Source organism: Haemaphysalis longicornis, unplaced genomic scaffold (genome assembly GCF_048455015.1).
Source record: "Haemaphysalis longicornis isolate Haplotype H1 unplaced genomic scaffold, Haemaphysalis longicornis Haplotype H1 scaffold_1, whole genome shotgun sequence".
Lineage (NCBI taxonomy): Eukaryota > Metazoa > Arthropoda > Arachnida > Ixodida > Ixodidae > Haemaphysalis > Haemaphysalis longicornis.
Window position 1 is genome coordinate 364,489,878 of NW_027526203.1, and position 18,252 is coordinate 364,508,129.

Genomic DNA, 18,252 nt, shown 5'->3' on the forward strand with positions numbered 1-18,252 from the left:
AAACGGGCGAAGGAAGGCGTAGACAGCACGGCACTTATTCGCAACTACTCGTTTATTGAAAAACATACACATACACATATATGTAGGGTTGTGGCGCTTTTATCAGGTTTTTGGGTACTATATGCATGTGCCTCGGCCGCTGTTAAGTCTTGTAATGATTTGTATAATGGGGGAGGGGAACCCGACCAGTGTACTCTGGATGGTATATATGTGTATGTTTTTCAATAAACGAGTAGTTGCGAGTAAGCGCCGTGCTGTCTACGTCTTCCTTCGTCCCTGTTTTTTGAGCGCTTTTGTTTCCACCAAGATGAACAAGAACAGCATATTTAGTCCAACACCTTTAGCCCTGCAATAGATGCGACGGAGCTGACAGCAACACCATAGGTTCCAGATAATTAAATAAAACTAGCCATCAAAACATAGTTCAAAAGGTGTTTATGCAGAAAAGCTTCACGTACACAATTACAAAATGCCACAACACAAAATATCCCACATCAGCATATAACTTTGCCCTCAATTGTCTATTATGAGATCCTCTTAAAGTTTGTGCACAGTGTCATACACTTCTCAAGGCTAATGGCGTAGGTAGTTCATACCAGTATCAAGCATCACCCACAACCCCCCTTCCCCCGTTGGAAGTGTGAATGTTTTTCTATCATATAGGATCTTTAAATGGTCAAAATACAAAGGCTAAGGCTAACTTCAGAAGAACTTGATTAAATATTGCAAACGAAGTATTAATAAAAAAGTTTACACGCAGTCATCAAAATAGCTTGAAAAGATAAGCCCCATCATTAAAACTTGGTTTGAAAGACATTCAGCGTATAATCACGTACACATGCTAGAAACCCACATTGATATATTAAAGTACAAACATTGTCTCGTAGTTCATGCGAGGCTTGTAAACGTCAACACTGCCCAAGTCAAAGCAAACACTGCTTCACAGTTCACAAGGCTGTAAACATGAACACTGCCATATCAAAACTGCTAAAATAGTGCATATACAAAAGAGATCTTGCACAAATATGCTGTTCCTAGCTGGCTGTCCCCATCAATAGACATGCACATATTTACAAATACAATTTTGTATTTCTGAAACAAGTCAGTGCATTAGATGCGTTTTCTTCACTATGCATAAAGTAAAGCTCGGTGGGCACAATGCAACACTCACCAAACATGCTTTGTGCACCAAACTGCACTAGCGGTTGGCACATTCTGATGCTTGGAAGAGTGTGTCTGGATAATTTTCCTGGGCGGCGCAGAGCTGGCTGTTTCTTCTAATACCCATTTGAAGGAACTTGGTAACGGGAACTACAAGGGACAGAACTTGGTTGTTTTCATGCAGGCATGACAGTTGAGAAAAGGAACCTCCACTTGTTACAATCACCAAGCTCCCAGAACACTTTATTACACATTTCAATCCAAATGCTTCAACAGACTCTGTACACTTACAACATACAACATATTTGCAGAAGGTATTCCCTTTGGCGTAAGACTAGGTGGCAACTGAAGTTAAACACTAATTTGTTTTTGTTTTTTTATTAATGCCCAATGTTATCTTCTGCCTCATACTTCATGCTAGAATGCCCTTTAAACACGGTGACAAGGAAGAGTGCAATGGACTTGTGGGCTGTCATTTTTAAATTGTCTAGAACAATATTTTGGAATGGACAAGGCTATGCTACTTCAATTTTGCTCGCTGAGCAAAGGCACTCCTAGTACTTAAAACCTCTGATAAATTGATTCGCAATCTCACATTTCACATGCCGGGCATTAAAGTAGTTTTAGCATATCAGCTGCACATTTGTGAATCAATGGCGAAACATTAGAAGGGAAATAAATGGCAAGTTGGAATGCAGCAGTGTGTGTACTTGGCCACACAATGGCACTAAGCTGTGTGCAGTACTGAAGCCTTGTCTTGAAGCTGTTCAGCAATACAAAACAACCTATACATGCCATGTCTAAAAAAATGTGTCGATGCATGCTATCCACGATGAAAGGCTGCCGTCATTGAAAAAGATGATGTATATATGTAAAAAATATGTAGAACTTGGTAGTGGAAGCATTTGTTGAGTAAAATAACTTTCCGCCCTCATTCTTACATATCAGGTGATCCACAATGCCAGGCACTTAAGGACTTGTCATGGCAGTATAAACCTTCGAACTGGAAAATGCGTCAAAATATAAATGTAGTTTCACTTTACTAAGATACATGTATGGAACACCCATCTGCAGCTTGGTAGTGCCAATATTTTCGCAGTCTCTAATTCGCAGCCTGTTATTCTATAAAAACTATCCTGCTAAGCCAATATCGTTAGTCTAGTCTGGCTGTTTCAGGAACACGAAGACTGGCAAAGGTTAGCACCACTGTACAATTCAACATTTCAAACCTACAATATGGCACCGTTCTTTGCGACTTAAAATTACAGACACAAGTGATACCATTAGACTGAGTGGCGTACGGAAGATTTAACAAGAGGGCAAAGTTCGGGAAGATAAATATATATAAAAAACACAGAATCAATTAAGAATAAGAACTTCGAGATGCTGTGGGTGTACTCTACATGACCTCCTGATTGTTTTGCTTATCTTTTTCTTCAGGGGCATTGTGAAAGTTGCTGATCATTGTGGTGATAGCAGACATCAAAGCTGTGTAAGGTAGCCATTAGCTTGCAGCGAAATATGATTATCAGCAGTTGTTATCTGATGATAGGCAGAGTTACTGGCTGCATCTATTTGCATATGCCACGACTCTTCTAGCAAGAGAACTCAAGTATACACCACACCTACCAATAGCAGGATTTAAACAGCCAGAAAAGTAAAAATATGGCAAAACTTCACAAATCTTGTTCCAATGGTAGTTGATATTCAGGCCTAATGGGTTGGTTTCAGCATTACTGTTGGCGGGGAAAAACTTACCGCAGCATGCCTCAAGTCATGACTGACAGGGACCAATGTTGAACACGTGTGCTCATAATAGCATTATTTAGCACAGCAGGAAAATCTACAATATGCACCAAATCTGCTGGAAATGAGAGCAAATATAGAACCAAGCTTACAGCATCCCAAACCTAACTTTGAGCACCGTTCATGCTATTGTAAGCAGATGGGATGTTAAAGTAGTAGTGAGCTCATTTTTGAATGAGTTAGTGCGTTAAAAGGGCATTTGACCAGTTTGTATCACAAGGTTTGCCATGAAAGCCACTTTGCCTGGTAAAGACAAACTTAGCTCAAAGAACACTGAGACACCACTACGTAAGTGGAATTTGAAAGGACAGTGTTCCCACAGCGATGACGCTGTCACAGACATGCTGCATGAGTGGGGTAAACACAAATACAATTTCTCTTTCTCCATCAGCTGTCGGCACTAAACCATCAACGGAGGAAGTCCAACTTGCCTCAGACAAACCATCCAACAGTAGGCTCACTAATTGTAAAGCAAACCTCTGCCAAGTTTGGAGTATCTGAACCAGCCCTACATTTAAAGTGTGCTTCATGCAACGTCAGACATAAGAACCGCTGATAATGCTGTTTAGACATCGCAGAAAGAAACCGAGTAGACACTACACTATTGAATAAACCTGCAAGAAACAAACTTATAAAACCTGAAAAATTTTATTCACTTCGTGAAAGCAAAAAAGTGTGGCAGTTTAGCACCGTCCACACACCCTCAAATGTAAGTGCTGGCAAAAATATAGATGTTCAGAATCTTCATCCCACCATGAAAGCACAGTCACTGCAATTCTGAGTTTAAGCACTGGTTAAAACATTTGCACAGATATAATTTTTTCGAATTCACTAATATGCACAGCCACTGTGCTGCACTTGAGGTGATGAAAGGGAACAAAGGTGACAGTGCCAGAGAAAACAAGTGACAGGATACAATGGTCCTGAAGGCCCAAATGTTTTATTTTTTGGGCTGTTCTTGCATTAGGACCACTTTGTAGTTTTGTAGTCTATGCTCCTCAGAATTGTGCTCTACAAAATACTCAGTAGCACTAGTTTTGCTACCTTGATGCTTAGAAAGTCTTAATTTGTATTTCTTTTTTTTTTGCTATTTATGTACAAATAAAAATTTTGGCTTTTGCAGAAGAAATAAAATACTACTAGTTATATAAAAAGAGCGAAAATGCAATATTTTCTGCTTTGCAATAAAAGAAAATGAATACAAGCAATAAGCGGTGGCTAGCCTCCATAGAAAAAGCTCTCCACAGTTCACATTCAAGTTGCGATTGGCAGGCACACGTTTTCAAGATCTGCAACACTTGGTTACAGTTTCATGCACAAGCACTCGTACTTAATAATGATAAAAAAGCTTGCTGGAGCACAATGTGCCACTGTTGCTGAGCATTTGAAGCAAGCGGATCTTGAATTTCTTACTGAAATGAGAGCAGTGACTTAACAGTGGCAGTGCTAGGAACTGGCCAGTGCACAAAAGCATGATGCATGTGGAGCACACTTATCAGGTCCTCTTGCTCTTCACTTTCTTCTGCTTGCCCTTGGATTTTGAGTCTGGAGCTGGCGCCTCCTTTCTGATGTAGCCATGCTGCTCGAGGAGGTCCCTGGCCACATGGTTGATGTGCTTGAATCGATCTGGGCCGAGGTGGATGCCTCCGTACCAGCGAGTGACGACTACGACCACATTTGTCACGTTCAGAATCTGCCAGACAGGAAAGCGAGAAAACCCTTTGCAAACTGCAGGAGTGTTCCACGCACCCACAGCACTGATGCTGCAGCACTGCTGAAGACCATACTGGGGAGGCAAACTGCTGCTACGGTGTTGAAAAATGCACTGCAACACTTCGTGCAAAAATCTGCCGCATTTGCGGCAGATTTTCACGGTGTAAAATATTTCATAATTATTCACTTCCAGTGCCTCGCCGCAGTAGAAGCACGTTGTATCTGTACATATCTTGGAAACCCCATGAGGATTGTGCAGAGGTACGACACACCGAGAGAAGACAACAGGACGTGCACAACCTGTTTTCTCTCATTGTGTCGTCCTTCTGCGCAGTTCTCATGGCTTTTCAAGTATCAGACCAACTAGCCCATCAACCAATATCTTAGAAACCGACATACTGCACCTGATTGGTGCACATTCAGGTGCACATACTGCACCTGAACGGGACCATGAAGACAAAATAAAACCTTCTTTTATTGATCTGAAAGAACCAGCTTTTGGTAACTGGCTCAACTTCATTCTAGCCCCCCAAAATGTTTTCACAACAAAAGGACACAGAGTATTGGAATGCCACACTCTACAACACCAGGAGAAACACTACAAATGAAACACTACCTATCAGTAAATGCCAACTGCAGAAAAAAAAATTTCAACCAATTCAGAATTCTACTCTTGTACAGTCTGACTAAAAAGACAGCAAGTTACAAAATATTATGCCTAAAATATGCACCAGTGCAGCACAAGTGATTGGAGAACTGAAATGGGTGACCGGTAAAAAGCGCAAAGGCTCATGGGTACGTCGTCTGCTCCAGCCACTTCCGGTTCGAGATCTCGCCTGGTCTCCGTACGCTGGCGGCTTTCACGCGCATGTGTGCGTGTTGTTTATTGGTCACAGAGTGTTTACCTTTCAGAAAAGCCCCTAATAGGGTTCATCGTTGCTATACATTTAATGCGCAATGCATGACCGTTTTCTTTTTTTCGGTGGAAACAGATAAACAACAAGCACACGTGCGCGTGAAAGCCGCCGGCCTACGGTAGGCCAGGAGAGCTCTCGAACCGGAAGTGGCTGGGCTCCGCGGGAACAGACAATGTACGCATGAGCCTTTGCGCTTTTTACCGGTCACCTATAGGCACAAGTGGCGTCACGGCTGGCTGAGCGAGCAGCACCAGCAAGCCCAGCCCACAGACGACACCAGCTGGGGTGTCGTGCAGTGTTGTCTGCTACGGAGCTGTTGTAAGTGCTTATAATTGATTAACGAGGCACTTCGGAGCTACATGTCGCATATCTGCTGCCTCTAAGGTACCTACAAAACGTTCAGAATAAATTTGGCCAAGGTGAAATTCTGCCACAGTTGGCCGTGTTAGCACTACGCAGGTACCATCAAACGGAACTACAGGCACCACTGCAATGATATTCATGCGCCTTGGAAATGTGGTTGTGGTCAGCGGCCACCAATTCCACAAACAAATCCCTGTGACGTAAAAAGGCTGGTTAATTGCCACTACTTTGCCCCTTTTCCTTGTTTTGTAGCTTAACTGTTTGAAGTTTGCCTTAGAAGTGGTATCATTGTTACAGGGACAAAGCCAACGTAGTCATTACTGATGAAGAATGTCTCTGCTTCCATGAATTAACATGCAGCAGCAAGAAAAAGATGAAGCAATAAGCAGAAACTCACATCAAGCAAATGAAGCAGGCGATTTCCCGCATTTGTTTCTCCATCGTCTTCAGAGTCCTTGCACAGAACACTACGTGGTTCTGTCAGGGCAATGCTAAAACAAAAGATGCCACATATAAAACACCTTTTGGTAAAGGTGGAATGGAGTGTGCATGACAGGAATGGCCAACATACCGATAGGCCCAAATATTGTGAGTGGCCTCTGCTATTTTCTTGTTCGTTTTCAGCTCGTCCAGAACCTGTTCAACCTGAAAAGTACCAGAGCCGTAATGTGCTTAAAAAGAAAACATAGCAAGCAAAAAATTTCAATGAAAACAAGATGAAGCTTATTAAACTAGGTAAGTGCATAGCTGGTTCTTGCAGCAATTTGGGATACGAATTTATCGTCCAGCATTACCTCCAGTGTACAATGCCAAAGTGACCCGTGTATAAAAAGACTGCTATGCTCTTCCTGGTTTACAATTGAGCACCTTCAACTTTTTGACAAAACACCGCAGTTGTTCCTTTGTTCACTTTAATGTGGTGACCAACGGCCAGTGGTAGGAGAAGCCGCATTAAGTATGGTAGGGCATACAACTCGGATGTGCAGGTGAGCGCACCACAGAAAAAATGGCAAGTTTGGAGGTCTCCTTGTTGTTACCACACTTGCGCAAGCACGGCTGGATGCTTTTCTTGCACAAGTGTGGTTTCTTGGTGAAGATGAGTGCGCAGGAAAGACAAAGGACACACAAAGTAGACGGTACACAGCGCTACTAACAACTTGTTCATTTTCGCTGCAATGTGCCTGATTTTATGCAGGAACAAACCCAGCCAATGGAAGAAACAGGGAAAGTTGAGCAAGCTGGAGCAGCTTAAAAGTGTAAAAAGCTACGGGTGAAGGTAGTTAACTTCTGAAAAGGCTGCAGTACAAAGGCGCATGTGCTTGGTTAAACATAATGCTCTGATAAGAATTGCATTTTTTTTCTTTGTTAATAGTATAATGAGGGCAGTGTTAACACATCTGTCATTCAAAGGAACTGTCCGGTGGGCCTCGGATGATTTCTTCAGTTAACTACTCCCTGTGTCGGGCTACAGTGGTGACCTTACTGAAATGTGGCCTACATGAACCCCTGCAATGAATGCCCAGATGTGTATTACAGTTTTTCCACATTGTTGCTGTTATCTTAGTCTGCCACATTTATGCACCAACGTGCTCCTTACTTAGTGTCTGCCCACTATTTCTTTCAATGTTTGCCATTTCTTTGTGCTCTTCTAACGCGACAAAATTTCTGGCAGACACATCACGTACCTCTCTCACGCTGTGAACTTCAGCAAGATGAGCCTGAAATACACTTCTACGATCTTCCAGTGTTTGACCGTGGAAAATATTCAAGCCACCGCTGAAATCCAGTGCTGAAATTAAATAATTCCAAAACCCGTTTAGAAACTATAAAGCAATTTAAGTAATTTGACTGTTATTTAGGAAATACCAAATTAAAATTAACAGCCTGACATTACTTCATGTTGACAGGTTGAAAACATGAACTGGATTAATATGATCTGCAGAAATAGGCCGTGACTAACCTTGACTAATTTTAAGATGAACAAATTTTGGAGAAAAGTACAAAGCACAGTAAGAAAATCTCAGGAAATACTACTAGAACATTTAACATCCTTCATTGGCACAGTCAAAAGAATGTGAGAAAGTTACATCTTTAATCTCTTAAAGATGTAGGATAAATTTTAATCACTTAGGATAAATTGTAAAACCCTCTCTGTGTGATGTTTTGCGCATGCAGTTCAGCATCATTTCCAGTAAGTGAATCAAGCTTATAGAACGTTGCTCACAGACATATAACATTTGCCACTGACTGCAACAACACACCAAGCAATTTACATTTCAGACAAAATGTGCTATATGAAACATGAAACAAGCAAATTTATCACAGGTATTAAAATTGCAAGATTTTTTCCCATACAGCTTCTGTGTTTGTGTTGCATATCCACAGAACGGCTGCAAGCAACGTGCAACGTAAAGGCCAACAGAAAATTGTGTGGATACACATGATGTTCAAGGAATGCACTGGGCATAGGCTAATAATTTTATTGAGCCACCGAAACTGAAGTGTGGACTAATGCAAAGATTTTTTCGTTTTGCACTGATGGAGTGCATTGGAGAGGTGGTGAGAGGTGGTGGTAAAGATGACTAAAAGTTGTTAAGAAGATTACATAGGCTAAATTTTTGTTTGTTTCTTTTTATTCAGTCTCAAAATGACAGGTGAATGCAGTCACCAATACTGGCATCTCACAGAATTCTTCACAAATGAATTTTTGAAGTGTGCATACTAGCGTTGCAACACCCTGTAGTTGATAGGTTGTTGTAACACTGGACACAACACCTAGACTACTCGGTCCTGCAGAACCTGGCGCAATGGAGCTTTTCTGCCAGACTTGAACTTGCATACAGCGCTGTCTCGGCCCACTACATGCAGACAAGCCCTCCTCTATCCACCAATGAGGCTACATCCGTTTCAGACTTCAAACTGGCACCTATTACAACCACACCATCCTCACCCACATATCCCCTCCCTCACCACCTACAAAGTCCATGCCTTCCACTAAACCCCCACCCCTGAGCAGTGGGTGTCCGCGCTGATCAGGTCATCGCCGGAGCAACAGCAAGCCCTGATGAGCAGAGCCCTGGCAGCAGCGTGGACTTACGGCCTCCTGAACAAGGCATGCTGACCACACTCCTTCTACCGCCGCTCAATAAATGTTCATTACTACTCTCAATAAATGTTCATTACTACTACTAATGACAAGCATTAGCCCAACTCTGAGGGCATGGATACACGCAGCCGGTTAATGTAGCAGCACATATTTCACAAAAGCCTAATTTACTCTCAGTGAAGATGTGGGTGCAAGACTAGCCCTTTCAGTGTAAGTGCCGTACCGGTACGTTTTCCCCATTTCCACCCAGCTGATGTACTGACGTACCCAAAAGTCCTCATGCATGACCCCTCAAAAGGCCAAACACTACGGCTAACAATCACCCACGACAGCACTGCACTCATTCTCCAAAGAGGTGATCCAAAAATGGCAGGTGCCCTGCCAAGCAGACTGTGCACTACTACCTGGAGACTCCACAGTGAGCTGCTGCAGTGGTTCCACCACTTGAGCTGTTTCCTCCTCGTCACTGGCACCCGCTGACCCTCCTCCTGTAGCAGCCTCATGCAGTGCGTTGCGAGCAATCTCAATCCAATCGTACAGGATGTTTTCACCCAAGTGATTGCTACAAAGACAAAACTATGAACAGTTGGAGAACAATTTCTTTGGGCACGAGAAGAATCCATGCATGGTGAAAAAACAAGCAAAAGAAGGTGCACAGACACTTTCTCTCGACAAGCTGATGTACACTGCGCCTACCAAGAGCATAATAAACCAACAATAGCAGCAGCAAGCACATCCTTGCAGTGAGGAGAAATGTCATGGCATTATTTGATTGGTTGATTTAACGCACTTTTAACACAATGTTTAACGCACTGACGTTACACCGGTAATGAGGTGCGCTAGTGGAGGGCTCTGGATTAATTTCGACCACCTGGGGATCTTTAATGTGCACCAAAATCTCAAATGCACGGGCATTCTCGCTTTTCAGCTCCATCAGAAAAGCGGCCGCCACGGCCGGGAATAACCCGCATCCTTGGGCTCAGCAGCACAACGCCTTAGCCACTGAACCACCGCGGCAAGTCATGGCATTATTTGTGCAAAGCCCACCCTATTATTAGCATGTGAGCATGCACCTGTCAGGCCCTATCCGAATTCGTAACAGACATTTACGCAGCTGCACTTGGAGAATAAACAGACTTGGTTCCTGGCCAGCTGGCTTGAGAGTTGTGTTTCATCCACATTCCCACGCAAGCGATACTGGTCAAGCTTCACATTTAAAGCAACATGAAATTCTGCAGTTAGTATTTTTACCTCGGTGCGAATAGGGGCGGCTTAGTAAGCAGTTGCAGAATATGTTTCACCGGCTAAGTTGCTTTAGCACATAGACACACGCATACTATTAACAGAAAATGCACTGAGCCAAATACAACATACTAGAAATAGTCATCCAGGGCAGCCAGGAGCCTTGCTTTTTCTTCTTGGCTCATCCATGGTGCACTAAAAGAGTTGAGGTAGAGAACAAAATAAATTTAAAGCAAAGAACCTTAAACTATGACTGCTGCAGGTGCGCCTTTTATTAGCAATACACAGGTCCAGACCAGGGGCGGATTCATGTTCTTTGCGGATCCATGGTCAGCTTCTATCAATGATGATGATGACAAGGAGGAGGAGGATAGCAACCTTTTTATTCACCGCAATTTCGTAAAGCCAAAACACAAGAACTAGAAAAAAAAATCACTGAGTAGACTTTTCCTAAATATCTTTTAGACATCTTCATAACGACATCTTCTTTGGGGGATAGATTCAAACATTAAGGGGGGGTGTAAGGACATCTGGACCTCCCCTCTGGATCCGCCAATGGTACAGACAAAAGTACATGAAGCATCAGGTTTTGCATTTCAGAGAACTTCTCTGCTAAGTGGCTGTTACTGCAGGTGTGTGAGCAGTTTCCAGTTCTGAAAGATTCATCCAAGAAGGAACTTACACCCCTGGCACATAAAAAAATGTAGTGACAGTTTACAAAATAGTGTTCCAGTTACTTTTGACTGCTACAATGCAAACAATGTTACTCATCTGAAAAGAAAATCACATGCTTGGTCCACCGATGTTCTAAATTTTTAATCCCATCACAAAAATAGGAATTGTCAAGTGGAACGAGCTAAACATTGATGGCAGTGATGGCATTCTCACTGTATGATAATTTTCCCTCCATATTTTCAAGTTTGTGAATAAAAAGGAGTTACATGGGGCTAATTCAGGAGAAAATGGGGGGAGGGGAGCGAGCTGAACACCACATTCGTGCAATTTCGCCACTGTGGTGGTCAGTTTTGGAACACGGTGCATTGCCTTGGTGAAAAAGCACGTCTGGTTCGTTGTTTTTTACTCAGCTCTTCTTTCAAACAGCACAGTAACAGTGCATTATTATTGTTTTGCTATTATGAAAGCAGTCAATAAATATTCTTTGCTGTCCCAACAATCAGAACAGTGGCCTCTGCTTTCCTAGACAAAAAAATGGTCTCTGCTTTTCTTTGGAATGCTTTCACCGGGCGCTGCTCACCGCTTTGACTGCTGCTTCAACTCGAGTGTGCAGTGGGAAATCCATGTCTCAGCCACGGTCACAAATTGACACAAAAAGTTGCATGTATTGCGATTAGGCATGGCCAGACACAGCAAGGGAACACTTCTACGTGTGCTTTTTGTCTGCAGTGAACAATCGCAGCACACCCTACTTTATATCTGCAATTCTTCATGCTGAATTCTGTGGTTGGCACGGGTGTTGGGAGGTTCGGTGGGCGGTTGGTTACCAGAACAACCACGATGAAGCGAGATGAAAGAGGGCAAAAGGATTGTCACGCAAATATGCTGTCTTTAATTAAGAAGCAACAAAGAACACGTGTGATACATATGCTGGACCATTCGATTATGCATCAAAAGAGCTTCTATTAAATGTGTTCTGTTTTTCTCCTTTCCCAAATAAATGTTTCCGTCTTTCCAATGCGTCCCTCTAGCAGCTTGAATCCCTGTTACTCATCCTCTGCGCAAGTGCAGTTCTTCCCAACTGCAAATTAATTTCATGCTTGCACAGGAGCGCAGCACCACCTGACTGAACACTGTTGAAACATGCATGAATAAAAGAGAAAGGGGGCTAAAACATTTGAAAAGCTAGTGACCGTTTAAACAGATGTCGATTAAAATCAAATGATTAAAAATATATACTGGATGCCGATACAATGCCACTCATATTTTGTCGACAAAAAAAAAAACCTAATAAAAATATTGTTCCAGCAGAGCCTGCACTCAATTTTTTTGAACGAGAAGGGACTGACTTCCAGAGGCTGAAAAATTCCCGCTGTTATTGACATAAGCCGACAGACGAGATTGGTCGGTGTCTGCTTCTCGTATATGCATGTCAGTTCATCCCTGTCCAAAACAGCGCGACAATCGACAGAGATCTACGACGACCGCTTACCTTATCTCGTAGAACGGTGGTGCTTCGGAAGGATACTCTGGCGGAAGTGTAACCTGAAGAATCAAACCAGCATGAAAAAAATACATATGTAAGCATGGTGTGCGGATCGAGACCGGGGGAAATCATAATTGCCCCATTACCTGGAAACTCAGCTTGTCGCCGCTGACCTCACTGTTCAAAACAATTTTATAGACACGTTTTGCAGCATCTTCAACTATCCAATCTTCTTGATAAATTGCACTCAGCGCTTCTATTTCGTCAGCCTGAAACAATGCGCGATAAGGACGTACACATGAAAGTTAACATCACACTGACAGAGTCGACGCATTGCTACCACCGCGATATATCAACGCACAATCGATGTGTGAAACGCCTACTTCGCAAAAGTGAATGTCTTACCTGAGATGAAACGTTATCTGCAGAGACTACGGGATCCATCGTTTGGCACAGAAATGCAGAACTAGAACCACGGCGACGTAAGGAAACAAGTGCACTAGGACACGATGACAGCGAACGCTATGCAAGCACGGCTACTTTTCTCACTTAGAAAAGCTCCTGCCGCTTGTCGTACAATGAACATATGGTTGTCCTCGTTGGTTGCAGCCGGTGCGACCGCCCGCAGCATGCAGACAGCACTTGTAAACTGAAACTATGATCGCCATGGTTTTTGTGGCGACCACGCACCACGCGAAGAACTGATGTCCCTGTCACTCAGCCATCCGGCTTACAGCACCACCACCACCACCACCATTATTTCGACTTAAGTGGCTACATCGTCATGAAAACTACATTTTATAACTAGTTATACAAAAATAAATTGATATGTATTGTAGTATGCTCGAGTGATACAAAGGTTGCGTCATGGGCGTACGTTTTGTCGTGCCAGTACTGAGTACAGTCGACTCCGAGCCCGAGGACAGTGAACTCGCGCGCGTGCGCATGGCGTGCGCGCGTGCGCCGAGTAAGCACGAGTCGACACGAGCCATATGCGAGCCGGCTGAGGGGCCAGCTTGTCATCTGGCCATCTGGCCCGCCACAGTATTCCAATGTACAGCCGCCGGTGGTTTTCTGGCGCCAGTTTTCTTTAGCGCCTTGCTGTGCACCGTGCCGCTTTTATCCGAGGCCAGAAATGCAGTTCTTCAGTGCTCGAAGTTGTGCTTTTCACCATTGTTAAAACGAAGCCAGACGGTTTCTCTTTGTGATCAAGGTTGGTTCCGCGGTGCGGCGTTGGACCATTTGCACATACCCGTTTTATATAAGCGTGAACTTTGCCTTACGGCAGACTTTGCCATAGAATTGACTTTTTGTGACAATTGCTTTTTCTGCGCGGCCATGGACTTAGCCTGTTTATTACGCTGAAGACCCAAGAAGCGGACACACATCGCGGAGTCTCCCTCTGGAAGCGCCCAGGTTCCTGTTGAAAATGGAAGACGACGTTATCAAGTCGCCGAATGATGCCAGGCAGTACAGGGTGATAACGCTCGAGAATGGTCTCACAGCGCTGTTAATTTCGGATCACAAGGCGCACCCACTGTCTCCGATGTCTTGCTCGTCGTCTCGACATTCTTCTTCCTCGCGCCACTCTTCGTCATCAGCGAACAGTTCAAAAAAGATGAACAGTGGCCGCATTACAATCGCCGAAGAACAGCGCGGCAGGGATCGGGATGGGGCAACGCAGGTAACCGCTCTCCCGAAAATCAGCATTGCCTCGTCGATAGCACAATACTTGGCCACTACAAAATATGAAGACGACCCGCACACTCCACATGAAGACGAACTCGATCAGCACGTCGAAGTTAGTTCTGGGTTACTAAACGTGTCGCGCTCACCAGAGCACCCTTTTTCGGACGGCACTTCTGATGAGGCCATGAGTGAGGACACGAGCAACCGAGCGAGCGAAAGTGATGCCGAAAGTGAGCCCGAGTCTGCGCACCATTCCCGGGCCGAGAGCAAGCAGCAGGGCAGCGCGAGGAAAGAAAAAATGGCAGCCGCTGCTCTCTGTGTCGGGGTGGGGAGCTTCCACGAGCCGGAGAACCTGCAAGGGCTGGCGCACTTTCTGGAGCACATGGTCTTCATGGGCAGCGAGAAATACCCGCGAGAAAACTACTTTGACGCCTTCCTTAACAAGCACGGGGGCAGTGACAATGCGTACACTGAGTGCGAAAAAACGGTCTACAAGATGGAAGTGCACCAGAAGCACTTGCACAAAGCACTGGACATTTTCGCAAATTTTTTTGTCTCCCCACTGATAAGGAAGGAGAGTATGGAGAGGGAGCTTGAAGCCATTGACAATGAATTTCAGCTGGTGCTTCCTTCAGATTCATGCCGTCTCCAGCAGTTGCTTGGAAGCATTGCCCATGAAGGGCACCCCATGCGAAAGTTTATGTGGGGAAACACTACCTCCCTGAAAAGAGTGCCCCAGAAGGAAGGCACAGATGTTCATGCTGCACTGCGTGTGTTTTTTGAGCAGCACTACAGTCCATCAGTTATGACCTTGGCTGTGCAGTCCAGGCACTGCCTCGATGAACTGGAGTCCATGGTGACCGAGGTTTTTTCTGCCATTCCAGTGAGAAGGCCGGTGACAAAGCTTAGCCATAGCTGTTGTGAGCCATTCCCTTTGGAACAGTTCACTAAGCTCTACAAGGTGCAGCCTGTCAAGAAAGTGAATACTGTCTCCATCACTTGGGCACTGTCGTCTGTGCTTCGAGATTACACAACAAAGCCCCTGGAATACATCTCTTACGTTGTGGGGCATGAAGGTGCTGGCAGCATCTTGGCCTATTTGCGAGACAAGTCGTGGGCCCTTGGCCTTGTTGCCGGAAACGAAGGATCTGGATTCCATCACAACACCCTTTGCTCTTTGTTCAACGTCACGATTTCCTTGACAGAAGAGGGGCTCAAACATGTCGAAGAGGTGCTCACTGCGGTCTTTGCATTTCTGGCTATGGCTCGGCAAGTGGGGCCTGTTCAAAGTATCTTTGATGAAATCCAGACAGTTGCTGACAACAACTTTCGCTGGTGTGAAGAAGAAAGTCCTTTAGATTATGTTGAACGGCTCTGTGCCAACATGCAGTTGTACCCGCCAAAACATTATTTGTCTGGGGAAACCTGTCTGTTTGAGTATGACCCCGTGTTAATTCAGAAGTGCCTGGACGAGCTCATTCCCAGCAAGGCCAACATTATGGTCATCTCCTGCCGCTTCCAAAAGCAGGGCATCTGTGTCCTCAAGGAGCCCTACCTCGAGACTCCGTACTGCACACAGGAGGTCCCAGCCGAGTGGCGTGCCCTGTGGTCCCAGCTTGTGCCTGACCCTTACTTTGAAGTGCCTCGACGGAACAAGTACATTGCCACCGACTTCACCTTGAAAGCAGAGACAGAGCACGAGTCTGAGTTGCCTGTCAAGCTGCATGAGGATAAACGGTACCGCCTGTGGTACAAAAAGGACAACAAGTTCAAGATCCCAAAGGCCTGTGTGTACTTTCAGCTCATTTCGCCAGCGATGTACATTTCCGCCGAGAATGCCGTCCTCATGGACCTCCTCTGTGACATCCTGCTCCAGAACATGAGCCAGGAGACCAATGCGGCAGTGTGCGCAGCCCTCGACTTTACAATATCGGTTAACGAGAATGGACTCATCGTCAGAGTGGTGGGCTTCAATGAAAAGTTACCGGTGCTCTTTGATGTCATCCTGCATCACCTAGCTTTCTTCGAAGTCAGGCAGGAGCTCTTTGACAACATGAAAAAGCACCTGCACAAGCGTTACTACAACTTGTTCATGAAGCCGTCGCACCTTTGTACGGACACCCGCTTTTCTATTCTTCAGCAGTGCCACTGGTCAAACATTGAGAAAAGAATGGTCATCAAGGACATGACTGTCTCTTCACTGCTAAGCTTTGTGGAGCAGTTCAGGAAGCAGCTCTTTGTGGAGGGCCTTACCCATGGCAACTTGACTGCGTCTGAAGCGATTGCCCTAGCTGAGCTTGTGGTGAACAAGTTGAGCTGTACGCCACTTCCAGATAACATGGTTCCCGAGGCGAGAGTGATGCAAGTTCCACTTGGGGACATTTACTGCAGAATTGCTTCATTTAATGTTGAAGACCACAACTCAATGATTGTGAACTACTATCAGCTAGGGCCTGGCGATGTGAAGCAGCACGCACTTGCCGAACTAATGATTGACTTCATGGAGGAGCCCTGCTTCAACATCTTGAGGACAAAGTCGCAGCTGGGATACGATGTCAGCTGCTCAAGCAGGAACACCAATGGCATTGTGGGATTTACTGTGGCAGTGTGCTGCTCGGCCGAGAAGTTTACCTGCTCGTACGTCGATGAGCAGATTGAGCTTTTCCTGTGCATGTTCGCCCAGAAAATTGCCAGCCTGACCCAAGAGGAATTCGCCACCCAAGTCTCGTCACTGGTGAAGCAGAAGAGTTGTTCCGACCTGTACCTTCAAGAAGAGGCAGACAGGTATTGGGGAGAGATCGCCTCTTTCGACTACCTGTTCGATCGCCTGCATCGAGAAATCAACTTCCTCAACAGCCTGAGCTTGGCCGAGTTCAAGGAGTGGTGCAAGTTTTTCCTGCCGCTGGATCACTGTGGCGAGCCGCATCGGCGCAAGCTTTCCATTCAGATCGTGGGCTACGGAGAGGCAGCGATTGCCGAGTCCCGGCCGTTTGGGCACCCCCTGACCGAGACTTCATCCTCAAGCACCGGCGACATCCACGACGCGTCAGCTGAGGGAACTAAGAGGCTCTCTTTCCAGCGGTGCATCGAGCACATGCACCATGTCCACCCGTGGCGGCAGCTCAAGCGCCCTCACGATCAGAACGCTGAAGAGGTGGCCAACAGCGAGGACCTGACCTATGTGCTGCAGTTTCTCGAGTCTGTGGCAGGGAAGGATGGGGCAACGTACATTAGTGATGTGACACTGTTCAAGCGAGGGCTAGCCGTGTACCCACTTTGCAGGGTCCAGTCATGAAGCTTTTTAACCGCAGGCCTCTTCAGCTTTGCAAGTGGGGCTCCACTAATGCAGGTGACAGGGAGGAGTATTCGAGCTTAGCTAAAAAGTGTGCTCATTAGCTCCAAACATGGCTGGCTTTGTGCTTTTGCTTTTTCTTTGAAGCATGTTTGCCCAGTGTAATTCCTTCTTGCTAACGGCTGGTTTTCTTTTTTTAAGGTAAATAATTGGGCTGCATGGGGAAAATGGTGCCTTTGTGAGGTACTGTGCCTTGTAGGGCAGGGGGCTAAAAATATGCAGTGCGGGTGTTTGAAAGCACAATGGCTCAAAGTGAACTTGAGTGTAAGATGGCAAGGACGTGTGCCTCGTGTAATTCCGAGTGAATAAAGTTTGAATGGCAAATCTCCAGCAGAAATTCCCAGTATAATTGTAAATGAATAAATGAGATTGAAAAAAAAAAAAACCTGTTTGTCTCTATTTTCTTTTTTGTTTTATCGCTTACTTCACTTCGTCATGTTGCTGCAGCAAAATGCTGTACTTTTGTGCTGCAGTGTATTAACAAATTGGAGTACGTGCTATGAAGTCAAATAGCCTTGAGAATGTCAGTAATTTTGATTACATGTCGCATCCTGATCATCCTAATGACGTGCACTAACTACTGCAACTGCAGAAAGGACTTCATAGAGACAGAGAAAGAATGAGTATTCTTTTAGTGGTGCATCATAGTGGGGGCACCAGCCCTGGGGTTGGTCTCCTAGTCGGATGCCCCAGTCCGTGCTGGCTGCTCGTGACCTCTCTATCAGCGTGTGCTGGTTCAAGG

The 18,252-nt window shown here is 45.1% G+C and overlaps 2 protein-coding genes across 4 annotated transcripts; one reads left to right on the top strand and one right to left on the bottom strand.

The window, feature by feature from the left end:
• Positions 1-647: 647 nt before the first annotated feature.
• Positions 648-13,192, bottom strand: LOC144155035 (protein IMPACT-B-like). Of its 3 annotated transcripts, none has more exons than XM_077686242.1 (9): positions 12,875-13,189; positions 12,616-12,738; positions 12,476-12,528; positions 10,441-10,503; positions 9,468-9,628; positions 7,646-7,749; positions 6,532-6,605; positions 6,358-6,451; positions 648-4,660 (listed from the first exon to the last, which is right to left on the bottom strand). In XM_077686242.1, the coding sequence occupies exons 1-9, from the start codon at positions 12,911-12,913 to the stop codon at positions 4,463-4,465; spliced, it is 909 nt and encodes a 302-aa protein (XP_077542368.1). In that variant the 5' UTR covers positions 12,914-13,189; the 3' UTR covers positions 648-4,462. The 3 variants fall into 3 exon arrangements, with proteins under 3 accessions (XP_077542368.1, XP_077542369.1, XP_077542370.1); XM_077686243.1 differs by having other exon boundaries at positions 9,471-9,628; positions 12,875-13,186; XM_077686244.1 differs by lacking the exon at positions 7,646-7,749 and having other exon boundaries at positions 9,471-9,642; positions 12,875-13,192.
• Positions 13,193-13,439: 247 nt separating this feature from the next.
• On the top strand, positions 13,440-17,892 carry Nrd1 (Nardilysin). The gene has a single exon (XM_077686247.1). The coding sequence runs from the start codon at positions 13,899-13,901 to the stop codon at positions 17,451-17,453; it is 3,555 nt and encodes a 1,184-aa protein (XP_077542373.1). The 5' UTR covers positions 13,440-13,898; the 3' UTR covers positions 17,454-17,892.
• The last annotated feature ends 360 nt before the right edge of the window (positions 17,893-18,252 follow it).